Genomic DNA, 24,698 nt, shown 5'->3' with positions numbered 1-24,698 from the left:
CGTTACCGAAGATCCCTCTGAGCAACAACCTGGTGATGGCAAGTGTCCTCAGATCTATCATGTCCTACTTTACTTTATAATTCACTGTTCCACATTACTTTATTGAAACCTAAGGATTGACTAGTTTGTATTTCCCTTACCCTTGTTACCTTTTTGGGTTAATCATGGTTAGCTTATGCTATTGCTTAAACTTAATCAATGAACATGATGTGATCTTTTATGATACGATGATGTTATCCCAATGGGGTCCTTGTGATTACTTTATGGGGCTCAGGCTCTTTCCTGAGTACCTCTCCATAAGGACCTGTTTGGGGAGTGACAACACAGGATAACAGTGCAACCATGAGGGTGGAATGGGACGCCCTTAGTTGATTAATTGGAGGAACCAGAGGAGTAGTTGGCTTCGCCGTAGGGCCGTCAATGGGGTCCGAGCACAGTACTTGCTCTGCCGAGGTTGGTTGCAGAGGTTCTTTGATTTGGTTCTGTTAGTCACCCTTCCTTTGGGGAGATGTATTGTGTTTATCAAACTGAAGAAACCTAACGAGCGGCTATGACCTCTGGGAAATCTTTGTAAAGGCTATGTAGTGAGACCCTGCTAGGTCACCTTGGTAGTGATCAATGGGGAGGCTAGAACCCTGGGCAGAATGGGAATCACGGCTTGTGGGTAAAGTGTGCAACCTCTGCAGAGTGTTAGAAACTGGTATATCAGTCGTGCTCGCGGTTATGAGCAGCCTTGGGATCCTCTTCGATTAGAAGAACAATGGTTACTTTTATGATGATGATTAACAATGGTGATTATAATCCTGATGTCTGGTATATCCTCTTGGAGGGAGTGCCTCTGGGTAATAACTGGGTTATTACTAAAACTTGGCTCTACTTATAAGTAATAAAACATGACCAACTAAAAGCAACTGCTTAACTTTAAACTCCACATACAACTAGTCCACTTTAGCCAAACGGGACATTTGTTGAGTACGTTGATGTGTACTCACCCTTGCTTTACAAACCACCCCACCCCAGGTTGTCCCCACTGTTCTCAGTGCTCAGGAGGTGAAGTTGGCAACATGGATGACTTCGAGGAGTTCCAGGAATACGACGAGTTCTAGTTTACTTTAGTGGCAAACCCCCAGTTAGCTGCCTGTGTAGGTTTACATTCTACGTTTCGATACTCCGCACTTTGATGTTATTGTTAAACACTATGATTATGTAATAGACTCTGTGGATGTCTCAGACATCTTGATGTAACTAAGTACCTTTCCGCTATTTAATTCAAGGATTGTGTGATGATGTCCAATTATGTAATTGTTGTGTACGTGAGTTCTGATCCTGGCACGTACATGGTCCGCATTCAGTTTGCTTTCCAAAACCGGGTGTGACACCTGCCCCTTGGGGTTGGTGGCCTGAAAGAGCTTTGCTGTTGTCCTGAGGATTGGGAGCTGTGTTGTGGCCTTTGCAGCTGGCTTTCTTTGTCATCACTCTAGCTGGAGTTATGGATTGATCTGACATGCCTAGGGTGGATGCTTCCTCCGAAGCCCCTAGTCATTTCTAAAAACCTATAGGCTTCTTCCCTTCTTTGGCGAAAATCATTATCAGCCCGGATGTACTCATCCATCTTCTGAAGAAGCTTTTCCAGGGTCTGAGGGGGTTTCCTGGCAAAGTATTGAGTTGTAGGTCCTGGCCGAAGCCCTTTGATCATGGCCTCAATGACAATTTCATTGGGCACTATGGGTGCCTGTGCTCTCAGACGCAAGAACCTCCGGACATACGCCTGAAAGTATTCCTCGTGGTCAGAGCCTGAGCAGTGACCGGCTTCGTCTGAAATCCTTGGAAACTGGTGATCAGCATATCCTTCAACTTCTACCATGATGTGATTGTTCCTGGCCGAAGAGAAGAGTACCCAGTTTGTGCGACATTCTTGACTGCCATGACGAAGGATTTCGCCATGACTGCAGTGTTTCCCCCATATGAAGATATGGTTGCTTCGTAGCTCATTAAAAACTGCTTCGGGTCTGAATGCCCATCATACATAGGGAGCTGGGGTGGCTTGTATGATGGGGGCCATGGGGTAGCCTGTAGTTCTGCTGACAGAGGAGAACCATCATCAAAAGCAAAATTTCCATGCTGGAAATCATCATACCATTCATCATCAGCGTAAGAATTGTCCTGATGAAGCTCTCTGCGTTGAGGTCTTCGGTCCTGGTCATCTTGAGTGAGATGACGCATTTCCTCAACCGCCTCATCGATCTTCTTCTGAAGATCGGCAAGACAAAGCATCTTGTCCTTCTTCCTCTGGACCTGTTGATGGATGGCTTCGAGGTCCATGATTTCTTGGTCCAACTCCTTCTCCTGAGGTGTTGGACTTGTAGCCTTCCTTTTTTGGCTTCTAGCTTCGCATAGTGTTTCTTGGTTAACGTCCAGTGGCTGCAATGCAGCCCCCAGCGCTGAAGATTTCTTCGGCGGCATGATGAAGGTCAGAGCTTGCTGAAGGTGGTCGAATGAGTTCACCGGAGGTGGGCGCCAATGTTGGGGACTTGTTCTCAAATGCTATGAGTTAAGAACAAGGCAACACAAATGTTAATGGTTAAAGGCCTTCGTCCTCCGAAGCATTATCTCCCTCAGGATATACTGATCTTCAGATGAAGGTCATGAAGGGCATACCTTCATCATCTCAATATGTAATGGAAAGCAGAACATGAATTACATATAAAGAATACGAACAATCATCTTAAATCGTTAGATTATTTGTATTCTTATTGAATAACCATGAATAAACATTAACAATAATGAATTACATTTGTACCTTCGGCTTGATAGAAGGTAAAGATCCAAGCGTGATGTGCGAGTGAATACAAGTCAGCGTGAACAGTACGGTGCTACTGTTCATCTATTTATAGGCACAAGACGCAGCCTGTGTAAAATTACATCCATGCCCTTGACATTTACTATTGACTAAGGGGTAATCTATCGAGGACTAGATAGCCTTTTTGTGATATCCTGGCCCCTGGGATGAGATATCCTGGCCCAAGGCTTAATAGAATTAACAGAGTATTCATACCAACAAGGTGCATCTTCTTTTTCGGAAGCCTATCTCGAAAGAACCTCCAAGTTAAGCGTGCTTGGCTTGGAGCAATTTGGGATGGGTGACCAACCGAGAAGTTTTCTCGGGTGCGCGTGAGTGAGGACAAAGTGCGCACAAAAGACTCATGTTGGTCTGTGGGGACAATATATGATCCTAGCGAGCTGCCAGGAGTAAGTACCGCTGGTCTAGGGATTGGATGGGGTGTTACAAGTGGTATCAGAGCCGACCCTCACGGTTTCATGGGCGTGTGTGGGCTAGGGGGTTCGGGTATATGGCGCATGGCGCATGTGGGTCCGGAGTGGTCACATGGCATGGCATATGACGACACTAGACATACAGACGTGCCAAGAGGGGAGGTTCCTGGATTGGGGTTGACCGACGAGGACGTCGGTCTTCTAAGGGGGGTGGATTGTGATATCCTGGCCCCTGGGATGGGATATCCTGGCCCAAGGCTTAATAGAATTAATAGAGTATTCATACCAACAAGGTGCATCTTCTTTTTTGGAAGCCTATCTCGAAAGAACCTCCAAGTTAAGCGTGCTTGGCTTGGAGCAATTTGGGATGGGTGACCAACCGAGAAGTTTTCTCGGGTGCGCATGAGTGAGGACCAAGTGCGCACAAAAGACTCATGTTGGTCTGTGGGGACAATATATGATCCTAGCGAGCTGCCAGGAGTAAGTACCGCTGGTCTAGGGATTGGACGGGGTATTACACTTTTCCCCTTTAAGTCGGTTTTATTTTCCACCGCTAAGCTGAAGCTTCTCCATACATAGCTTCAGAACTGGTTCATCCTTCTCCCAGAATGCGCCTTTCATATCGTGTACACCTTCATCCCAAGGCTGAAGATCCCTGTGAGTATATTATACTTGGAAAACATGTTAGTCATGTTTTTGAGGACCTTCAGAAGATGAAGGCCCCCAACAAGAGTCTTTGATTATTGATCAGCTTTAACTTGAATCCCATAAGCCAGCATATCCTTGAGAAGTATTTTTCCTTTGTCGGGTAAGACTTGCGAAAGTACACTCTGTACTCAGGGTTTTTGAACCCATGTTGTTGTAGGTGATGAAACAGCCAAGTTTTGTTGTTTCTGCTCGAAGGTGGTGCCAAAGCAGGAGGAAAGTCAGTAAACTTATTGGCGGGAGGATGTTTTACCTCCTTGTTATGTAATAATAAGTTATGCACTCATACACCCAGTATTGTAATAAATACTCTCTATATTTTATGAATGTAAATTAAGTTATTGTAATCCGCTTCCGTTTATTCTTTACTCCGATTGTGTGTAATGTCTGCGTGATGGGTGAAGCGCTCTTGGGCGATATGATGAAGATATAGGTAATCAAACTTGTCGAGTGATTATGCACACCTGCATGGTTGTCCGAGGTTTGTAGGACAAGGACATTTGTAGGTGGGCCTAATGCTTTGGGAGGTTCCGTGACACCCTCGGCTCTTGCGCGAGCCGTTGTAATTGTACTGAGTGGGGCGAGAGTCTTGCGAGACTGTGACAATCAAGTTTGTGTCACGGCCGCCACCGTGTACTGGAGGGAACGAGGCCCGCTGCTTTTCGACCGAAAGCTCGTTAGTGGAGACGGCGGGGAGTGTCTGAGAGGAGCCAGAAGCGGAGCACCACTTGCGCGTGGAGAAGACTTGCGACTCTCTATGGAGTTACTCGACCGAGGTGCTTGGCCCTCGCGTGGGCTTCCCTTTGTGTAGGGGCACCAACGAGGATTAGTCGGGACCTTACGTAGTTCTGGATACCTCGGTAAAAATGTCGGCGTCATCTACGAGAGTATGCATCTCTACCTTGCTCTTTAGCTTCCGCATTTATATTAAGCATTTAAGTTTCAATCTTATCTTTATACTTAGATTGTTTAGGATTGAAACTTATACATTGCAATAGAGATAGCAACACTTAGACAAAACCTAGTTTGCACATTCTAGTTTGATTAATTGCATAGGTTTTGCTCTAGGGATTTATTTGTGGCCTAGTTTAGAGAAAGTTTTAGAAGTCCTAATTCACCCCCCCCCCTCTTAGGCGTCAACCGTTTCCTTCAATTGGTATCAATGTCTGGTTTGGCTCATTTGAAATACTTTAGCTTCATCGCTAAAAGGGCCGACACTTTTTAGAAAGGGGATGGATACCCATAGGCCACCATGCTTTGACAGCACTAACTTCCCATATTATAGTGCTAGAATGGATTGTTACCTAGATGATGTTGATCTAGGTGTTTGGAGAGTCACTTGTGACGGGATGAAACCTCCCAAGAATCTCGAGAAACCCACCATGAGTGAGGAAAAAGAAATTCACTTAAATGCTATAGCCAAAATTTGCTTGTATGAGTCTCTTAGCATGGATATTTTTACATTAAAAACTGCTAATGAGATTTGGCTAAAATTGCATGAGCTCCATGACGGCACATCCAATGTCCGTGAGCAAAAATATTGCCTAATCTTAAATGAGTATAATTCTGTTGCTATGAAGGATAATGAGCTTGTTAGAGATATGTATTCTCGTTTGAATCTAATCATCAATGAGCTCAATTCTATTGACATTAATAAGCTAAGTGATGCAGACATTGTGAGGAAGATTATCTCCCTGCTACCACAACAAAGATATGGGAGCATCATCACTATTCTTCACAACATGGATGACTTGAGTGCAATGACCCCAACAATTGTGATTGGAAAAATCACGGCTTTTGAGATGTCGCGAAAAATGTGTCGAAGAGAGGAGCCCACTTCTTCAAGACCATATGCTTTTGCATGTGATGAAATAAAAGGAAAAAAGAAAGCTCCCACTCCAAGTTCCTCAAGTGTAGAAGAGGAAGAAGAAGAAAGTGATGATGATGAAGATAATCAACCATCAACATCATCCTCCGAGGACGAAGAAACAATCCGACGCATCATAAAGGTAATGGGGATGATCCGTAAGATTAATCTAATAGGTGTGCCTCTACAGGTCAAGGATCTTCTCTTTAACATTGTCAGGAAAAAAGCAAAGAAAGAGAGGATGCTTCGCATGTGGGGAGAAGGGCCACTTCAAGGATAGTTGTCCAACTATCGTCGAACCCACAACAGGGAGGAGAAAGGGCAAGGCACTTACAAGTGTCAAAACTTGGGATGACTCTTCAAGCGAAGATGAACCCCCAAGGACACGCAGCCAACGATCCTCATCACGATCATCATGGTCATCACACAAGTGCCTTATGGCAAAAGGTAAAATGAGTATCCTATCCTCTAGTGATGATGAAGGTGAGGGAAAGTCCTTAGTAGATGAGCTTGCGTTAAATATTTCCAAGATGTTTGCACTAAACAAAAGGCTCAACTTAAAACTTTGAAAAATAAGTCGATTAGCTCTCAAAATGATTATAAAGGCTTGCTAGAAAATTTTGAAACATTTGTAAATTTAAATTGTGAGCTATCAACTAAAATTGAGAAAAAGAGTCTAGTGCTCCATCCACAGCTACCGATGATGGCCTTATTAAAAAGAATGGAAAACTTAAGGCTAAGTTATTTAGCTCCAAAGAAGCCATTGAAAATTTGCTAGGGAAAATGGAAATTCTTAGCATACTACTAAGCTAGAAAACATTGGTAACACCCTAGAAATACCTTTGGTTGAAATATCTGAAATTATTAAGAAAGATGTGTCTACTTCTTGCTTTGATTTAATTGATAATTCTAATCCCTGCAATCAAGTTCTTGTTAAGAATGTTGTTATAGAGACATGTTCGGACGAGATTGCAATGGAGAATGAGCAATTAAAACAAGAGGTGGCTCGCCTTGGCAAGGCTTTGTATGATAAGAAAGGCAAAGCCAAAAAAATCCAGCCTCCTCAGGATAACACCACTGCGGGAGTGAAGAAGCCTGTGGAGGGCGAAACTGTGATTTGTAGGCTATGTCACAAAGAAGGCCACAAGTCTTTCCAATGCAAGACGAAGACCGGGGATAAGCAAAAGCAAAAGCTCAAGCAAAAGCCAACAAGCAAAATATCCAACACCTACATCAACAAGGTGGATAAAAAGGTTGCTACACCATACTTGATCAAAAAGAAAAAGAATGGAAAGGTGATAGCAATCAGGGCCAACAAGTAAGCCAACAAAGGAAAGGGGGTCAAACGCATCTGGGTGCCAAAAGAAATTATTTCAACCATGAAAAGCACCAAGAAGGTTTGGATCCTGAGTGGGAAGTGAGGAGTCTGAAGGACGTCAGGGAATTTGGAGACTTGGCAAAATTTGGGATGTATATCATGGGATACATCATATTGGATCAAGCTTATTGCCAAGTGGGTTAGTGTATACTTTGGACCCAAACTTCCCCACCCATGACTAAGGTAACTAGATTTATCGTATTTCTTGTTTATAAATATGCATATCTACTTTCTAATATCTAGTTTTTACCTTTCATACGTAGTGCTGCAATTGGTATATACTTTGATTAAAAATGCATGCATACTAGGTCAATCATATGGTAGGATTGCTCACTTTCAATTAATATTCTTGAGCGAACCTACATGGTTTAAAATGATAAGCACAACACATAACTTATTCGACATTCATAAGAAAATGATACATCAATTGATATTTTCATATACTACAAATGGTATAATGCTTTACTTATGCCTCAATTTGTATCATTTAACTTTATATGTGCCAAAAGCTTGGATTATAGAAAATTTGTCCCTCTTGATATCAAATCAAAGTGCATGTCTCCTACAAGTATTCAAAACTTGTATGCACACTTTCAGGGGGAGGTTACTCTATAATCTAAGTCTTTGAAACTAATACATGTTTTCAAGATTATTTCATGTAGTAGTCTCATTGTAAGAAAAATGGAGTCCCCAGAGACAGACAATAAGCTTCCACTGTAAATCTACAATAATTCTTATGTCTCACAAGCCTGCCATTGGTCTTCAATTGGCTTTCAATTGGTATCTTTGAGACTACATTTGGTATCATTTACATGTCTTCTCCAATATTTGATTAGACTATATTTCACATCCTATACTTCCCATGTTGCTAAATGCATATGTTGTTAAATCATATTTTGTTACCTATGCATGAGGGGAGTTAGTCCAATCAAATCATGTCTTGCACCTCCATTTCTCACATGCATTTTCCTAAAGTAGAAGATCTCTGTCAGGGGGAGTATTTCTTCGTCTCTAAAGGGGAGAAGTTCTTCCAAAAGGAGAACACTCATTTAGGGGGAGTAATAATTTTTAATGCTTCAATCGGTATCATTGATAAATCTTTTATGAGGGCAAGTCTTATTTTTTTTCCTATATGCTTTTTAATGTCTTCCTTTTCAGTGGTTGATGCCAAAGGGGAGAAGTTTAGGGACCAAAGCAACAAAAATTGTATCAAACACAAACACCACCAAATTAAAAAATTTCATCCTTAAAGTGGTTTTGGCTCTTTGGTCTAAAATTGGAAGTAAGTGAATTATGGAGTTAGGGGAAGGCTTAAGTCCATAATCTCACATTGTGGGGTCACTCATGCATCCTAGCAAGTAGATTGCATATTTTCATTGAAATATTTGTTATATTTGCTTGCTTTGGTTGTGTTGTCATCAATCACCAAAAAGAGGGAGATTGTAAGGAAAATGGACCCCGGGCCATTTGGCTAAATAGGTTTTGGTGTTTGATGATCGATATAACATGTGGACTAATGTGTTTGCTAGCGTTTATATTTGTAGTTCACAGGATACAAAGAGAATTGTACTAAGGCAATGAGGATGTAACACCTAAAAAGAAGACATAAAAAGAAGCATAGAAGTCCAAGACTCAAGAACAAAAGAAGCCCAAAAAAATAAGCGAAGAAATCTAAGAAAAGGATAGTTAGCCAGCGCCTGATGGCGCACCAGACAGTGAACAGTAACTGTCCGGTGTACACCGGACTGTCCGGTGGGACATCCGGACAGTCCGATGGGACATCCGGACAGTCTGCGCACAGGGGCTCGTGGACAGGCGCCCTCGGACTATAGCACCAGACTGTCCGGTGTGCACCGAACAGTTTTGGTAACGGTCGTATCCAACGGTCGACTGCTACAGACCCCAACGATCGGCTGACGAGGCAGGCACCAGACAGTGAATAGTGCCCTGTCCGGTGCGCACCAGACCATTCGGTGTGCTCGTCGACAGAAAGCTGCTGCTTTCTGTCCAACGGCTAGAAATGGGGTTGGGGCCTATAAATACCACCCCAACGGGCCATTTCAAGGTGTGGGAGCCCAAGCAACATACCAAGGCATAGTATAGACATTTTCAAGTGCTCATACACTCAAGTGCTTAATAGAATCACTCAGTGATTAGCGTAGGTGCTTTGCGAAGTACTTAGGTTAGTTAGACCGCTTTAGCGCTTGCTCTAGGTGAATCCTAGTTAGTTGACTGAGTTTAGAAAAAACAAACAACCCCTCGGCGTTTCACATGGAAGCTCGTTAGTGGTGACGGTGGGGAGCGTTCGAGAGGAGCCGGAAGAGGAGCACCACTTGCGCGTGGAGAAGGTCCGCGACTCTCTACGAAGTTACTCGACCGAGGTGCTTGGCCCTCGCGTGGGCTTCCCTTTGCGTAGGGGCACCAACGAGGCTTAGTCGGGACCTTGTGTGGTTCCGGATACCTCGGTAAATATACCGACGTCATCCACGAGAGTTTACATCTCTACCTTGCTCATTAGCTTCCGCATTTATATTAAGCATTTAAGTTTCAATATTGTCTTTATACTTAGATTGTTTAGGATTGAAACTTAGACATTGCGGTAGAGATAGCAACACTTAGACAAAACCTAGTTTGTACATTCTAGTTTGATTAATTGCATAGGTTTTGCTCTAGAGATTTATTTGTGACCTAGTTTAGAGAAAGTTTTAGAAGTCCTAATTCACCCCTCTCTTAGGCGTCACATGTTTCCTTCAGCAATAATGTGAAAGAATTGTCTTACAATTGATGCTTGGACTTCTCAACAACAAGGTAGTTATGTGGCCGTCACAACACATTTTATTGATTCTAATTGGAAATTGCACAAGAAGATTATTTGTTTTTTTCCTAATGAAGGGCCATAAAGGTGATGATATTGGGAAAACCATTATGAGGTGTTTGACTGAATGGGGATTACTGAAGTCATGAAAATTATAGTTGATAATGCTAGCTCCAATGAAGCTGGTGTTGATTATGTTCGAAGACAAATGAATAATAAAAAAACTAGCATTGGTTTGGGCAAGTTTCTTCACATGATGTGTGCTACTCATATACTTAACTTGATTGTTTCTGATGGCTTAAAAGAAATGGATGGCTTAGTTAAACATGTGAGGGATGCTATTAGATTTATTAAGAATTCACCTTCTAGGTTGGTAAAGTTTAGGAAAATTGTAGAGGAGGAGAATGTACAAACCAATGCTTTCTTGAAACTAGATGTTTGCACTAGGTGGAATTCAACATACCTTATGTTAAACAGTGCAATTAGTTATGAGAAAGTTTTTGCAAAGTATGAGGAAGAAGATCCAACCTAGACTATTGAATTATGAGAGAGAAAGGTCATGGAATTCCACTTGAAGATGATTGGGAAAATGCAAAAAAGATGGCTAGATTTCTTGACCATTTTTATGATATCACTCTTTGTGTTTCCACTCAACTAAGTGTGACAACTAATGAATACTTTCATGAGATTGGTGAAGAAGATGCTGCTACGACAGCGGGCTGATAGTGAATATTATTTGTGCCAAATAATGGCTAGGAGAATGAAGGATAAGTATGACAAGTATTAGGGCAATTGGCATGACAATGACAATGAGAATGCAAATGAGGGGAGGGGAAAGGGCAAGGTGAAGGATGAGAACATGAACTTGCTCATCTTTGTTGCTACAGCTCTTGACCAAGATACAAGCTATCTAATTACACCAAGTTAGCAATTGGGGAAATGTTTGGGGAGGAAAAGGAGAAAAAGTTTGGGATAAAGTGAGGCAATGTTTCGATGATTTGTTTGAAGAATATAGAAACATGTATGCTCCAAATGATGATTCAATGACAGAAGTCAATGAAGATCAAACTCAAAAAAGAGGAGGAAGAATGATGAGAGCACTCATTGCTAAAAAGATAAAGGTTGGTAGTGGTTCAATAGGCACTACCAAATCTGAAATTAACAAATACCTTAGTGAGGACAATGAAGATGACAACAACAATTTGATATCCTTGCATGGTGGAAAGTGAATGAATCTAGGGGCTGTTTGGTTCGTGGCTAAACCTGCCACACTTTGCCTAAGGTTAGTCGTTCGAATTGAATAACTAGGCAGAAAAGTTAGGCAAAGTGTGGCAAGTTAGTCATCAAACCAAACAGGCCCCTAGATTTCCTATGTTGGCCCATTTAACTCGTGTTGTGTTGGCAATTCCAATATCAATGGTTGCATCCGAATCAATTTTTAGTATGGTTGGATGGATTTTAGATTACTTTAGAACCTTTCTAACTTCGTTCATTATCCAAGCTCTTATTTGTACACAAGATTGGTTGCAACGATCAAGTCCTATCAACATAGAGGAAGATGTGGAAAAGCTTAGCAAAACTAGAAGAAGGCAAGTTTGTCTATTTGTTTATCAATACATTTTTACTTGTTTACATTATCAACTTCAAATAACTTACACTTTTATTTGTTTTTATGTTGTATTTCAGAATTAATTGCAGAACATAATGATGGAAAGGCTATAGAGAAGGCTGCTAAAAGTAAATCCGTCACCAAGCCGAGTTTAGGTGATATTTTTCATGATTAAATCATTGAAGTGTGTGATGTACTTTGAGCCTTTGTGGCATTTGTTGCTTCTAATTTGAGCCGACGTGTGGCATAAAAAATAATTATGTGTAATTGTTTGTTCTTGTACTTTGAGCCATTGTGGCATATGTTGCTTCAATTACAAGTTTAGACAATGTGCTTCTGTTATGTGCAATGAAACTAATGTTATGTCCGTTGTCTGCTTGTCTATCCGTCTCGGTTGCTCTTGACCTATTGCCTGATGGTGTCTCTGCTATCGGCCTGAGTGTCTGTTAGGGCTGGAAACGAGCCGAGCCGAGCCAGGCTCGGCTCGGCTCGGTGAGGCTCGGTGGAACAGCGAGCCGAGCCAGGCTCGGCTCAGTCACTTCGCGAGCTCGGTAATAAGGCTCGGCTCGGCTCGATATAGGCTCGCGAGCCGGCTCGGCTCGGCTCGCGAGCCTGTACACTCAAGTTAATTATAGTCGTTAGTTCAAATTTGAAGCATAATATGTTCTATATAATAAAAAATTATGTCCCTACACTCTAGTTCCTTGTGAGTTGTGACCAAAACAACACACCGGTCACTGGATCTAGATGACTGGACACTAATAAACAAACTGACAACTGACAAGTGATAGTTGCAGTAGTTTGGACCGAGCCTCGAGCCGGCTCGCGAGCCTCACCGAGCCGGCTCGGCTCGGCTCGTTAGTGTAGCGAGCCGTGGAATTAGGCTCGGCTCGGGCTCGTTTAGGCTCGCGAGCCTCAACGAGCCGAGCCGAGCCTGATCGAGCCCGAGCCGGCTCGCGAGCCTCGAGCTTTTTTTCCAGCCCTAGTGTCTGTCTCATTTGCTATCTACTACTGCTAGCCCGCTGACCAGCTGAGGCATTGTGTGCTATTGTATGATACTGGTCACTTGCTTAGATGTTGTCTGATGCCGTTGTTCAATTCGAACAGTTCAACATGAGAGACCAAAGACTATAGATGAATGCCACTATTTGATTTATGTCGATGTCTTATTGTCTTTTTGGTTAAACCGAAAACCAAACCGAATATAGAGTTAACCGAATGTTCAATTTTCCCTTTTTCAAATAAAACTTTGGTTGTCATTTTATGAAAAACGATCTTTAAAAAACTGAACGAATAAAATTTTAATTGATCTTTAAAAAAACAAACAATTTTCGTTAACCGATTGCTGAGTTCTATTACTGTTAGATACGAGATGAATATCCCTGATTTAAAATATGCACGTCATCGTCATACTATACTTAAAGCACCAGTTTCAACGGTCGTCCCGTGTCATCTTTTTATAAATAACTCATTACATCTATTTCAAATTAATCCACTGTAAGTCTATAGATGGCGAAACGGTGGCCCCAGCACGGGCCAGACGCCCACGGGCCACAACTCTGGCCCAGGCACATTATGTCAGTCTAATGACTATGCTGGGCCAGCCTGTTAGCCCGTCGGCCCATTTGATTAAAGCAGCGTAAAATATTAAAAAACAGTGTAGGAGGTGGGGTTCAAACTCATGCCCTGATGAAAGAAGGGCGGGAGACACTGGGTGAAGCTGTATTTTAAACCTTAGTAATTGCTACGAAGTAGTATAATTTATATGGAGCGCATCCAGTTTTTATTAATGCCTTACTTTAGCAATCACTTCATATTCTGATATATCTTTTTTATAAGTTTGAGTTCATGTGACTTATTTTAGAAACTTGAGCTCACAAACTCTCTTATTTGATCTATGTATGGTGAAATTATGTCATTTTATAATCTATGTTTGTTTAGTCGGTCGTTGTGAACTCTCTTCTAAACGCTCATTTCATTGGCCGTGTTGTACCAATACATATTGGATGGATTAAACAATAACATCAGTTAGCTAAATCAAAAAAATATTATACGGAGAGCGGAGACAATCAATAAAAAATCTTGAAATTTTTTGGTGGATAGTTTACATGATGTATTGTTGTAAGCCATCGTAACGTACGGACAACCGACTAGTACTGGTTTATATATCAGTTTATAAAATTTAAATTCAAATATTATTAAAAGTTAGCTTCTCCTCACTAAATAATAAAAACCGGTTTCTTCGTTTCTTAAAAACTGCTGCAGAGGCCTAATACGTTCGCATTCCCACCGCCGCCAAACCAGTGCCCCTCTTTCTCAGCTCCGGCCGCCGCTGCTCCCTGCCCGCATTCGGTCCTGCAGTGCATGGTATAACTGAGGTTGACAGCTTGATGTGGACCGAGTCCTGGTCCAAGTAAGCCCTGAGAACATCCTACCCGCCCGTCACAGCTTCTCGTGGACCGAGTCCACAGCACACCGACCGCCATGGATCGCGAGGCGCTCCGCATGCTGTGCTCGCCGCAGTTCTGGCGGATGGCAGTCCTCTGGGCCCTCTCCCTCCTCCACTCCTACCTCCTCGTGTTCCACTGCGGCCGGGCGGATGCCCCTCGCCGCCGCCGGCCGCGGCCAGCCGAAGGACGTTGCCCCATCTGCGTTGTCACCGGGGTATGTATATATACCTGCCCTGCCCGTCTCTCTCTCTATATATAGAGAGATCCTCCGCATGACGACGACTCCTCTATGTGGTTGTAGGCGACATCGGGGCTGGGCAGGGCGGCGGCGGCGGCGCTCGCGCGGGAGGGCTACCACGTCGTGCTTGGTGAGTCACTCGCGTCTGTTCCAGTTCTCCTTCTTGCCTTAGCATTCCGTCGAGCAGGTGTGCATGTGATTCTCTCTAGTTTATCATCTATTACTACCATGGCCATATAATTTAATCTCAAATCGTAGTTTGAAACGAGAGGTGAGGATGAATAAGCTGTTGAAGATAGCCTTATCATTAGTCGCTGAATTTAGAAACCTCATAGTGGTCGCTTGCTTTGGTTTCTGAGGGAGATCTAAATAACATAACACAATAAAAAATACGGGACCTTCGTCCCTTCAATTTATCTCGGATTGGGAGACAAATTGAGGGGGAAGTATATTATAATGATAATGCTAAAAGAAATAGAATGAATGAATGCAATCAAGGGGAATCATTACTGTCGTGTTCCTTGTATTATTTTTTCCTTGTTACAAATGAATAGAGTTATGCCTTTGGAGGTTTAGGTAGAAGGTCCGAACGTATGAATCAATATAGCTTCGGATGTAGTGCCGATCGGTGTCACACGAGTACATGAATCATCGTCCCCCGTGCATGGGCACTGTTTATCTATTTATAGGGACGACCTGGTATACAACTATGTATGAAATTACATCGTAGCCTTGAACCCTATACATTTAGCTACGGAAACTACTAGGGGTAGTATCGTCATTTATGTCCGAAACGGTGGTGCACACATTGGCGGGTTTCTCCTTCGTATTCAGGCCACCTTCTTCGGTTATAGTAACGTGCTTCGTTTGAGTGGTTAAACCGAAGCTTCTTCTACTTCATCTTTGATCTGTATTAATGTCCTTCGGCAAACATAGATTAGTTACTCCTAAAACAAATCATAGAATAGCCAATATTAGTCAGTTTTGAGGACCTTCAGCAAAGGCATTCCCACAACACCTCCGTTCTACTCTGAGCTTTTAGAGTGTGTTTGGTTGCAATGACAGGACGGGACAGAACGAGATGATATCTCAAATAAGGTTGTTTGATTCAGGGTCAAGGGTTGGAAAAGGACTATCCTAATGTTGTCCCCAGTTGTCCCTCAAAATTGGAGAGACGAGAGAGGATGCCAGGGGACATCCCTGTCTTGGCTGTCCCGCAACCAAACGCACCCTTAGAACACCCGGTTGCCCAAGGCAAGCTGATTGGGAAACAGGTTGATTACTCGGGCATTCTGTCATTGTTGTGGCTCTTTCACTTTCATTACATCAATGTGGATTACCTGATTACCTCTAGATGTAGCAATAAAGTTGTTCCCCATAAATATAAAGAGGCTGATTAGAATCCGTGACCTGGTGACTCTTAGACAGCTTTCACCAAACTATCTGCGATGATTTTAGTGTTCTACTATCATTGTTCATTTCTTGCATACACATGAGATTCAGCTTGCCCCTGTTGCTCTGGATTTCGTTCCAATTCCATTCTTTTCTATCCTTGCCATAGTCATTGGAGTAGAAATTTGTCTTTTTCTTCCCGATGGATCTACCCATCCATGTCGACTGTCAAGGCATAGTATCTTTTATTCTTATTTTTCATGGGGTCATGACTTGATATTAGTGTTCAATGAGCCAATGACCTTCTACTGATTTAATTACTGAGCTGTAATGCATTTCTATTTTTTTTTTGTCAGCTGGACGTTCCACACAGTTATTATATGAGGTATTGTATATAGATCTTTTACTATATTTGGTTGTGTTACCGTTTACTCTTGTCATCATTGTCACACCCTATGAAGCAGACAGTTCAAGAAATTCAGAGGCAACAGCCAGATGCCCATCTCAAAGAGTTTCAGGTCGACTTGGCATCCTTCAAGTCGATTAAGAAATTTGGAAGTTCACTGAAGCAATGGGTTCATGAGAAAAATGTGGAGCCTTCTATTCAGCTTTTGGTAAATAATGCTGGAATATTAGCGAAGTCGCATCGAATTACTGAAGATGGCCTTGATGAGTACGTGCTTCACTTGATAGTGTCCCAAGTCCCAACAAAAGAAAATTGCTGTCATCAAATGATGTTATTTATTAGCATTTAATTTTTATATTTCTGCTAATTGTTTACTGCCCTTACTGCATGCAATTTTCAGGATGATACAGACAAACTACATTGGTCCATTTATGCTGACCAACATTCTTTTACCATTGCTGAAGAACAGCTCGGTACCTTCTCGAGTGGTTAATCTAACTTCTTTCACACACAGGTGTGGTAAGTGCTGAGTTTAGTTATTTGTTGTTAACAAATTTTAGAACTATATGTACCTAAGTTAAATAACTGAAGCATGTGGCATCAACAAAAGATATCCATGTTATATGAGTATTATTATCGGTTTTTCCCTGTTATTATGCTAGTGTTTCCTGAATACGACCGTGTCATGGTTCAAACCTTGCTGCCCACATATATACTTGTACAATCTGCGTACCATGGCACCTTCTGTTGCAGTGACATTGACATTTTGCTCAATGAAATTGGAATCCTTAGTTTGCGTGGCTGTGAGCTACCATTATACTTGTTTCCTTTCCTATCACTCTAAGGCACATAGTTTGATAAAGTGTGCAATTTTTGCATATCTAGTGTCAGGTCTTGATGTATGTGAGGATGCGCTGAGAGGGATGAAATTTGGTCGGTGTTCGATAGGGGAAAGTTACCCCTTAGCTTCTACTTATGAGTATACCAAGCGTGAGTTTTTTCGCTCAGTTTGCTATGATGCTTCATGCAATTCTATCCTAAATTTTCAGTTCATTTTTTATTGCAGTTTGTATGCTGATGTTCTCATATGAGCTTCATCGACAGCTGCACATGTCATCTGGCGTCTCTGTAATGTAAGCACCATTGATTATTTGTCATGCATTTCCTTCCATCCTTTTTCCATACTTTGAAACCATAGCTTTGCCTACTGAAGGAATGGGGGGAGGCTTTTCTATATTCGTTTCTAAATGGATCGTACTCTAGTTACGCTATGTTTACCAGGATATTTTGTTCTCTAACCACAGAGGAAAACCTTACTGAAACCAGTCTGATTCCAGATGTTACGAAATGATTGGCTAATATAATCGTTTTTATGTTTATTGCAGAAGTATAGAATAGGAAAGCCCATCACAATGCTTTAGTGCTTTCACCAATTAACACAAGCTTTAGCAGTTCGCTCGTTCATCCACCATTACCTGCTTGTTATTTGACATGATTCCGTTCGCATGTACAGATAGTATGATTTAACATCCGTTGTTTCTAGTGCTGCCGATCCCGGTGTCGTGGAGACAAAGATTATGCGAGAGCTCCCTGAATGCCTCTCTTGGTTCGCGTTCTTGGCTCTGCGCTCCCTTAAACTCCTGCAAGAACCTGACACGGGGGTTGGTGCTGTCCTCGATGCTGCTTTGGCGCTGCCTGTAAGTTTGCTGTTATTTCCTGCAGAACTTCCATAGTCTTGCAACCAAAATTATGAACATTGAATTGATTATTCTGTGCTGTTGTTTCAGGAAGAGTCTGGGAAGTATTTCTTTGGAGGGAAAGGGAGAACGATCAGATCGTCCCGACTGTCCTATGACGCCGAGGTAGCCAAGAAGCTGTGGGCAGAGTCGTCAGCAGTGTTCAAGGAGCTGCAGCTTAGAGGAGGCGATTTTGGGGATAGTTAAAGAAAAACACAGACAAATAGATGAGCCTGACACCCTTGTTTTATGTATGGTCCTATTTTGGCCCTTCGTTTTAGCGTACTCGAATTTTGGTCCTATATACGGGAAAATATCCTATGCAATCACTTATCCTGGTGCAAGCATGCAATCGAGCGATCTGGTGCATCCGATCTAGATCTAATGATGACTGTTATTTTATATTTAACTCCTTCCACCTAAAACATAGTACTTATTTTACTTTTAACCCCTTTCATATGAAACCGTTGGATCTAGATTAGATGCTCTGAATAGTTTGATTGCACGCTTGCACCAAAATGAGTGATTGCACAGGATATGTCCTCCCTATATACATGAGGCAGACTGGCAGAGCAAGCAAGGTCTTGTTCTGTAGGCGGAGCCGCCTGTTAACTGAAAACCAGCAATGTTACGAGTTACAAGCTTGTAATGTCACTTCCACTTGTGTCGTTGCTTGCCTCCGTTGTGAAAGGAGGCATTGGATACGGGATGAACCTAATAGTAGCGTTGAGCAAATGCAGTATATGCACACAAAAAAAATGGTACGCAAATGCAGGAGGCAATATTTGACATATGCACACGCAAATCCACTTTGCTTGGCTTTCTTCTCTTTCTGAAACAATTCATCGCTGCGTCGTTGTCGAACAAAATAAAGAGCCGTAGTACCTTGAGCTCCTCCTCAGCGGCCTGGTTCTTCCTATTCTTTCAACTCAAACATGTTCTCAGTCTGTTCCTGTCTCTTATCTCCTAGTTTCAATTCAACTCAAACAGATTCGCTTTCCCTCTGATCCACATGCAATCGAAAAAGGCATTAATCCCCTCCAATCCGCATAGATTAAAGTCAAAATTAAAACAAAACATGCCCTTATTGTTGCCATGACAAGAAAAAAGGAAGAAAAGAGAACGAACGCAGACTGCACAGGAAGGGCCATTATTGAGATAATGAAACTGAAAGGCATTGTTATTCCAGATGTCAATATACGCATCACTTCAAAAGTACACGGGATATATCAGTCGCAGTATATAGAGAGAGATCTAGCAAAGTCGCAACCAAAAACAACTGTATCTTCGGCTCCAACTAACAACATCGAAAGCGAACAAGACTCTCCTCTGGTCCTTCACGTCTCAAGCAGACCTTGCACTCTTTCTTCTCACCTGCAAAATTGGTCTCCACGTCATAAATGAATGGCCTGGCCGCGAGTGCACCGACCTCGCCCACTCAGTTGCTGGCATTCGCTGGGAGGTAGTACTGGTAGTATCCCAGCACCGCGAGGAGGGCAACCAGCACGGCAGCCACCATGGCAGCTGGGCCAGCCCATGACCAGTAGGACTGCGCCTTCTTCCTCTTCAGGATCGCCTTGGGTGGTGGGGCCTTGCTGACCACGTTCCTGTGCCGGGCACTCTCCTTCTGTTCCTTCTTTATCATGGTGGAAGCTGGGGCCACTTCCTGCTCCACTGGGGCTTCCATGGCTTCATCAGACTTGGCGTCCGATTCTGAGGGCTCATCAGTGTCAGCTGCGCCAGATTTCTTCTTGGCTTTCTTCTCCTCTTTCTGAAAAATATTAGTTGTTGCATTGTTACAATATTAGATCACAGGAGGTGAATGGGAGAGAGAGATGAGCAGTACCTTCAGCTTCTTCTCAGCTTCCTTCTGTGCCCGGGCCGCGGCTTTTGCTGCTTGCTTCTCAGCCTGCTTCTTCTTCCTCTCCAATGCAAGCTTGTTCTTCTCAATCTCCTCCTGCCTCTTGATCTCTTTCAACTTAGCCACATCAGCCTCCGTAGGCTTTGCCTTCTCCTTCAGGGGCTCGGCCTCATAATCATCATCAGCATCAAGAGCAGCTTTTGCCTTGTGCGACTTGACAGGTCCTTTCGAAGGAGCTTCAGTCTTGGGAGCATCATCTGCCTGGGGAGCAGGCACTTCCTTGGCTTGTTTTGCAGGCAATTTTACAGGGATGGGCTCTGGAGCTGGAGCTGGCGCCTGTGACTCGATAAATATGGGCTTCTCATCAGGATTCCTCATCCGACCATCTCGAGTCAGCTGTCGGCTATTTAGGGATGTGAGGATTCTCTTCTCGTAGTCCTCTCTGAAGGCCTTACTTTCACACCATTGGGTCATGAACTTGTCGACCTATTAAAGCAACAAATGTTTAGTACAGAAACATGTGGACATCACATGAGGTTGAGCCATTAACATATTTAGAAACATACCTCAGTTTTGTGGAGCTCTTGCAATTCTGTCAGCATATTCCTTGAAGAATAATCCCTAGCTCTGGTTAAAACTGTACGGTTATGCATGGAGGATGCGTTCTGCATCAAGTGCAGAAGAATATCACTGAATTGCCACATGTAATCATAAGCCAGTGACAGGCTTCCACGGGAGAACATAAATCATGTCACGCAACCTCAGATTATGCAACAGGCAATAAGTTCATCCACTCCAACATTCAAGGCATTAATAGCCAACGGGAACACATGTAATTCAACTGGTAGATAAAATGCACATGTAGCTCTTATATGATGCGACAAATTTAATACATGAACAGACAGACAGATCACAAATCCATTAAAAAGACATATCAAACAGAAAAATACCATAGGTAGTTGATGAGCAGGGATGGATAGATGATGCATCATCCCATTAACAGTTTATCAACAGAGAACTGTAAAAGCTATCTATATGATAGGGAAGCCTTCCAGATTACAGAATACAGAAAGCCTAGCAGAACAAAACAGCAGGTACACTAATCCAAAGCATCAACCTCTAGGTGGTACATAGTGAACAAGACACAAAAGCGACCACAAGCACACAGGTAAATCTAAACAAAGAAACAAAAGCTGACAACAGAAGAGATAAGGTTTCCCTCTTCTTAACCCAAGTATAGAACATAATAATACTGAAAGAACAGAGATAATTTTTTCGTGGGCAATTCGAAGATATGTTAAACTTACTTTTGCATCACGCACTGCTCTCAATTCTTGCAACGATTCATATGCCTTATCCTTTCTGGCAGTTGCTGCATCTAAATCTTCTTGAAGCAATCCAATCTCAGCATCAACAAGTTTTAGCTCATCCTCCAGGACCTTAATCTTAGATCTTACTGCCTGTCTTTCCTTCTTTATTCCATCAATGCCCTCCCCGATGATCTAAATGTTCAGACTGTGGTTACCACTTATTTCTCTAAGAAATATATGCAGAAAGAAAAAGATGAATTACAGTAGGAACACACTTACTTTGACCTGGTCCTGTATAGCCTCTTTTTCAACCACTGTACCTTGCAATTTAGCCCTGTTAGCAGCATTAGAGATGACTTTCGATCTGGTTTTCTCAAGGTCCTTAATTTCTTTCACTAGACGCTTCTCCTCAGATAAAGGTATGCTTTCATGTACCATGCGATCATTCAGCATCTTGATCTAGGGGGGAAGCAATGGAAGAACAACATATAGTTAGCTGTTTCAACGAAAGCTCTGTTAGCGAAAAGGGGTCAGGACATACCGTTAGGTCAAGCTCTTCGATGGAAGAGCATAAGCCTGCACTCTGTGCCCTCATGGCATTGTTTTCCTCACGAAACTTTCCCAAGCTGTTTCGAAGAGGCTCCATCTCTTTTATCTTCTCATTCACAACTTCATTATATTGTTTGTTCTCAGCACTCAATGGCTTCAACTCTGCGATAATACTGGAACGCTCTGCCTGCAAAGAGTTTGTAGGTTACAAAATGAGATACATGTGGCTTCCTGTCTCTGTTCACTCCCATTAAGAATAAATCTTGGCTAATGACAATCAAAAGAACAAGCATGTTTTGAAACAAGTTACAAAGCATTCAACATCTTGTTGATGAAGAGTGACACATCAGTTAGGAAGGCTACTTCAATGAGGACCTGTAAGAAAAATACCTTCTTGGCTCTTACTGCCTCAATAAGTTTAGAACGAGCTTGGATCTTCTTCTGGAATTCTTTGTCAGCCTGCTCGAGTTTTACCCTCAGTTTAGGATCCTCAAATGAGCGGATCTTGATGAAGTAGAAGACATAAGTTTGCTTCGGTTCAGGCCACTCATCCTTCGCATCCTTTGGAGGTGCCAGATCAGTGACATTCGCAGTTGTCTCTGAACCAAAAACAGCTGCCTCCTCACGTTCTTTTGCAGTTGCTTTGCTTTCCTTCTCTTGGAATAGATTCACTTCTCCATCGGATATTTTGACCTCTGCTGGTGCTGCTTCAGCACCAACGACCTCCATTCCCATACCCCTGCAGGTACAGCAAAAAGAACATTTGCCAGCAGAACAGGTTGGAATGAAGCAGAACAAATAACAAAATCTAGGTTTTGGCATTAAAAGTAGGGTTTATATTTTGGTAAAATTCTGGGTTCATCATGGAATAACATAACCCCCATATATGACATTGCTTGTGTCAATGACATGTGGGGGCTGGGATGCACCTGCCATTTACACATGCAGTTGCATATAGGGAATTCAGAGATTGTTCGGTGAGATATGTGGAATTCAAGGAACTGACACTCTGCACCTTACAGTTTGTAATAGTTCGCTTTCCTATTTCTTTCTGTTTCCCGAAGTGGAAAAGCGGTCAGACACACTGGGCCAGTGTGCTGATGGAGTTTTGGTGCTGGGTCAAGTTACTTCAGCAGACAGCGGATCTGGCAGATAGTTTGAACGAGGCATGCAACTGGTAGCAAGTCACAGCTCACGCGTTTTCTGGGCAAGGTGGCGATGATGTAAAACTGCCGACTGAATCACTGGCACACAAAGCCCACACCCACATGGCCTCATGCTATCTACCCAACACACACCAAAATGGGACTGCCTGGCATTAGCCGGTCCTGGCTATGATTTACTCTTCATTGTGCAAAAATATGTACTCCAACATCTGGTCTTAACAGAATTGCGAAACAGTTTATGCATCCAGTGGACTGAAACTGAGAGAGATAATTGTAAAGTATGAAATATATTGGCAGAAAATAGATAATCCAGATATGGTATTGAATTTAATTTAATGGACACAGTCCATCCGTTCCAATAACATGTTAGAGAGTCAATCCTATCAGAATACTGCAACAGAAAATTCAGCACACGAATTGAACCCGAAGAAACTCGAAACATACAAGACAACGGACTAAGGCTACTCGCGGAAACGCGGGAAATTCAGCACTGCGATCCGATTCAAAGACCAGCTACCAAACCCCGTCGAATCCAGGCATGATCCACGAGGCACCGCAGATCGCACCCGCGCTTCCACCGATCCTCTTAGTCTGGCGCGCAGACTGAATCCAAGCCACGGGTCGATCCAGATCTACGAGGCCCACGCCCTTAATTACCCCCCGCGACCATTTCAATCCACCCAGAGGCCAGTGGCGGGCGGGCGGCAGCGGTAAAGGGCAGATCGAATTTAGCAGGCATAATATGCATACACTCGTAATTACGTCAGATCCGAATACAAATAACCAAATAGCTTAAGTTAGGCTTGGGGTGCTCGTTATCGCACAGCAGGAACTGAAAAATTAAGGGGGTGGGCGTACCTACCGGGTGCTCGTCGCCGGCAAAGGATACCTGGGCACCAGGCGTAGGGAGGCAGCGGCTGTCCCTAGTCGCCGCTGAGAGAGAGAGAGAGAGGCAGAGAGGAAGAGAGAGACAGAGCACGCGGGGAGAACAGAAAGAAGAAGAGGACACAACGAATGAACACGCAAGCCTGGTATAAAGCCCGGGTACAAACTGCATTGGGCACGGGCCGGTATTGGATGTAGGACCGTAGGAGCCGCCAAAAAATACCACTGATATACATGGTTTTCTTTATTAGACTATTCTCATCAAAAGGTATAAATAATCCTATAATTACTATTACACTATCTTAGAGTAGAATTTAAAATATGTGGTACTATAAATTTTGGATGGTTTGGATCTGTTTATTTTTAAAGGAATTTAGAATCTACTTAATAAAATAGGCAATTTAGCTTGGAATTTTTTATTCTATCATTTTCAAAGTTTAAATATAAACCATTCTCAAAATTATAAGGTGATACATAGAAATTGATTTTATGTATCATTAGACTATGCTTCTATTCTATATTTTATAACACGCTCTTGGACTTGTTTCCCTAAGTAGAAATGTAGCACTTAAATATCTTCTCTATGTTACCAGTATTAGTATACAAATATATTCTTATAAAACCATATTTTACAATCCATACTTCTCGCGTTAGTTAGTGTCATTTTCTACTGAAACTTAAGATTAGTTTGAAAATTCAAATCTTTTTCAGGATTGGAGGGGATACATTTCCCCTTTAGGGCTTGTTCGGTTATTTTCAATCCATACGGATTGAAGGGGATTGATACGGATTATGAGAGATTTTGACTTACTAGGGATTGAAACTCCTCAATCCATATGGATTGGGGTAGAACCGAACAAGCCCTTAAGATTAGTTTGGATACTCAAATCTCCTTCGGGATTGAAGGGGATTGAAGAGGAAATTAGTTTATTTCCACCTCAATCCCCTCCAATCCGAAGAGGATTTGATGTTTCCAAAGTAGCCCTCAAACCCTCTAATCCCAGAGCCCCAGATGGGATTTGAGTTCCCAAATGATCCATGAGGTCATCTCTAGCAGA

The 24,698-nt window shown here is 42.6% G+C and overlaps 2 protein-coding genes across 3 annotated transcripts; one reads left to right on the top strand and one right to left on the bottom strand.

Annotated features, from left to right (window-relative positions):
- The first annotated feature begins 14,071 nt into the window (after nucleotides 1-14,071).
- LOC100384630 (uncharacterized) lies at nucleotides 14,072-18,620 on the top strand. Its single transcript, NM_001177124.1, has 9 exons — nucleotides 14,072-14,311; nucleotides 14,399-14,465; nucleotides 16,084-16,112; nucleotides 16,192-16,400; nucleotides 16,534-16,652; nucleotides 17,019-17,123; nucleotides 17,200-17,266; nucleotides 17,677-17,830; nucleotides 17,921-18,620. Exons 1-9 carry the CDS (start codon nucleotides 14,132-14,134, stop codon nucleotides 18,074-18,076), a joined length of 1,086 nt encoding a protein of 361 aa, NP_001170595.1. The 5' UTR covers nucleotides 14,072-14,131; the 3' UTR covers nucleotides 18,077-18,620.
- Nucleotides 18,621-19,003: 383 nt separating this feature from the next.
- LOC103632614 (proton pump-interactor BIP103) lies at nucleotides 19,004-23,834 on the bottom strand. 2 transcript variants are annotated; one of them, XM_008654367.4, is made up of 8 exons: nucleotides 23,614-23,834; nucleotides 21,980-22,328; nucleotides 21,582-21,776; nucleotides 21,320-21,499; nucleotides 21,038-21,232; nucleotides 20,297-20,395; nucleotides 19,716-20,216; nucleotides 19,004-19,640 (listed from the first exon to the last, which is right to left on the bottom strand). In XM_008654367.4, exons 2-8 carry the CDS (start codon nucleotides 22,322-22,324, stop codon nucleotides 19,308-19,310), a joined length of 1,848 nt encoding a protein of 615 aa, XP_008652589.1. In that variant the 5' UTR covers nucleotides 22,325-22,328; nucleotides 23,614-23,834; the 3' UTR covers nucleotides 19,004-19,307. The 2 variants fall into 2 exon arrangements, with proteins under 2 accessions (XP_008652589.1, XP_008652588.1); XM_008654366.1 differs by having other exon boundaries at nucleotides 23,618-23,798.
- Nucleotides 23,835-24,698: the final 864 nt, after the last annotated feature.

The sequence above is a fragment of the Zea mays genome, chromosome 7 (assembly GCF_902167145.1).
Source record: "Zea mays cultivar B73 chromosome 7, Zm-B73-REFERENCE-NAM-5.0, whole genome shotgun sequence".
NCBI lineage: Eukaryota > Viridiplantae > Streptophyta > Magnoliopsida > Poales > Poaceae > Zea > Zea mays.
Note: the sequence above shows the minus strand (reverse complement) of the source record. Positions and strands in the feature narration are given on the sequence as shown.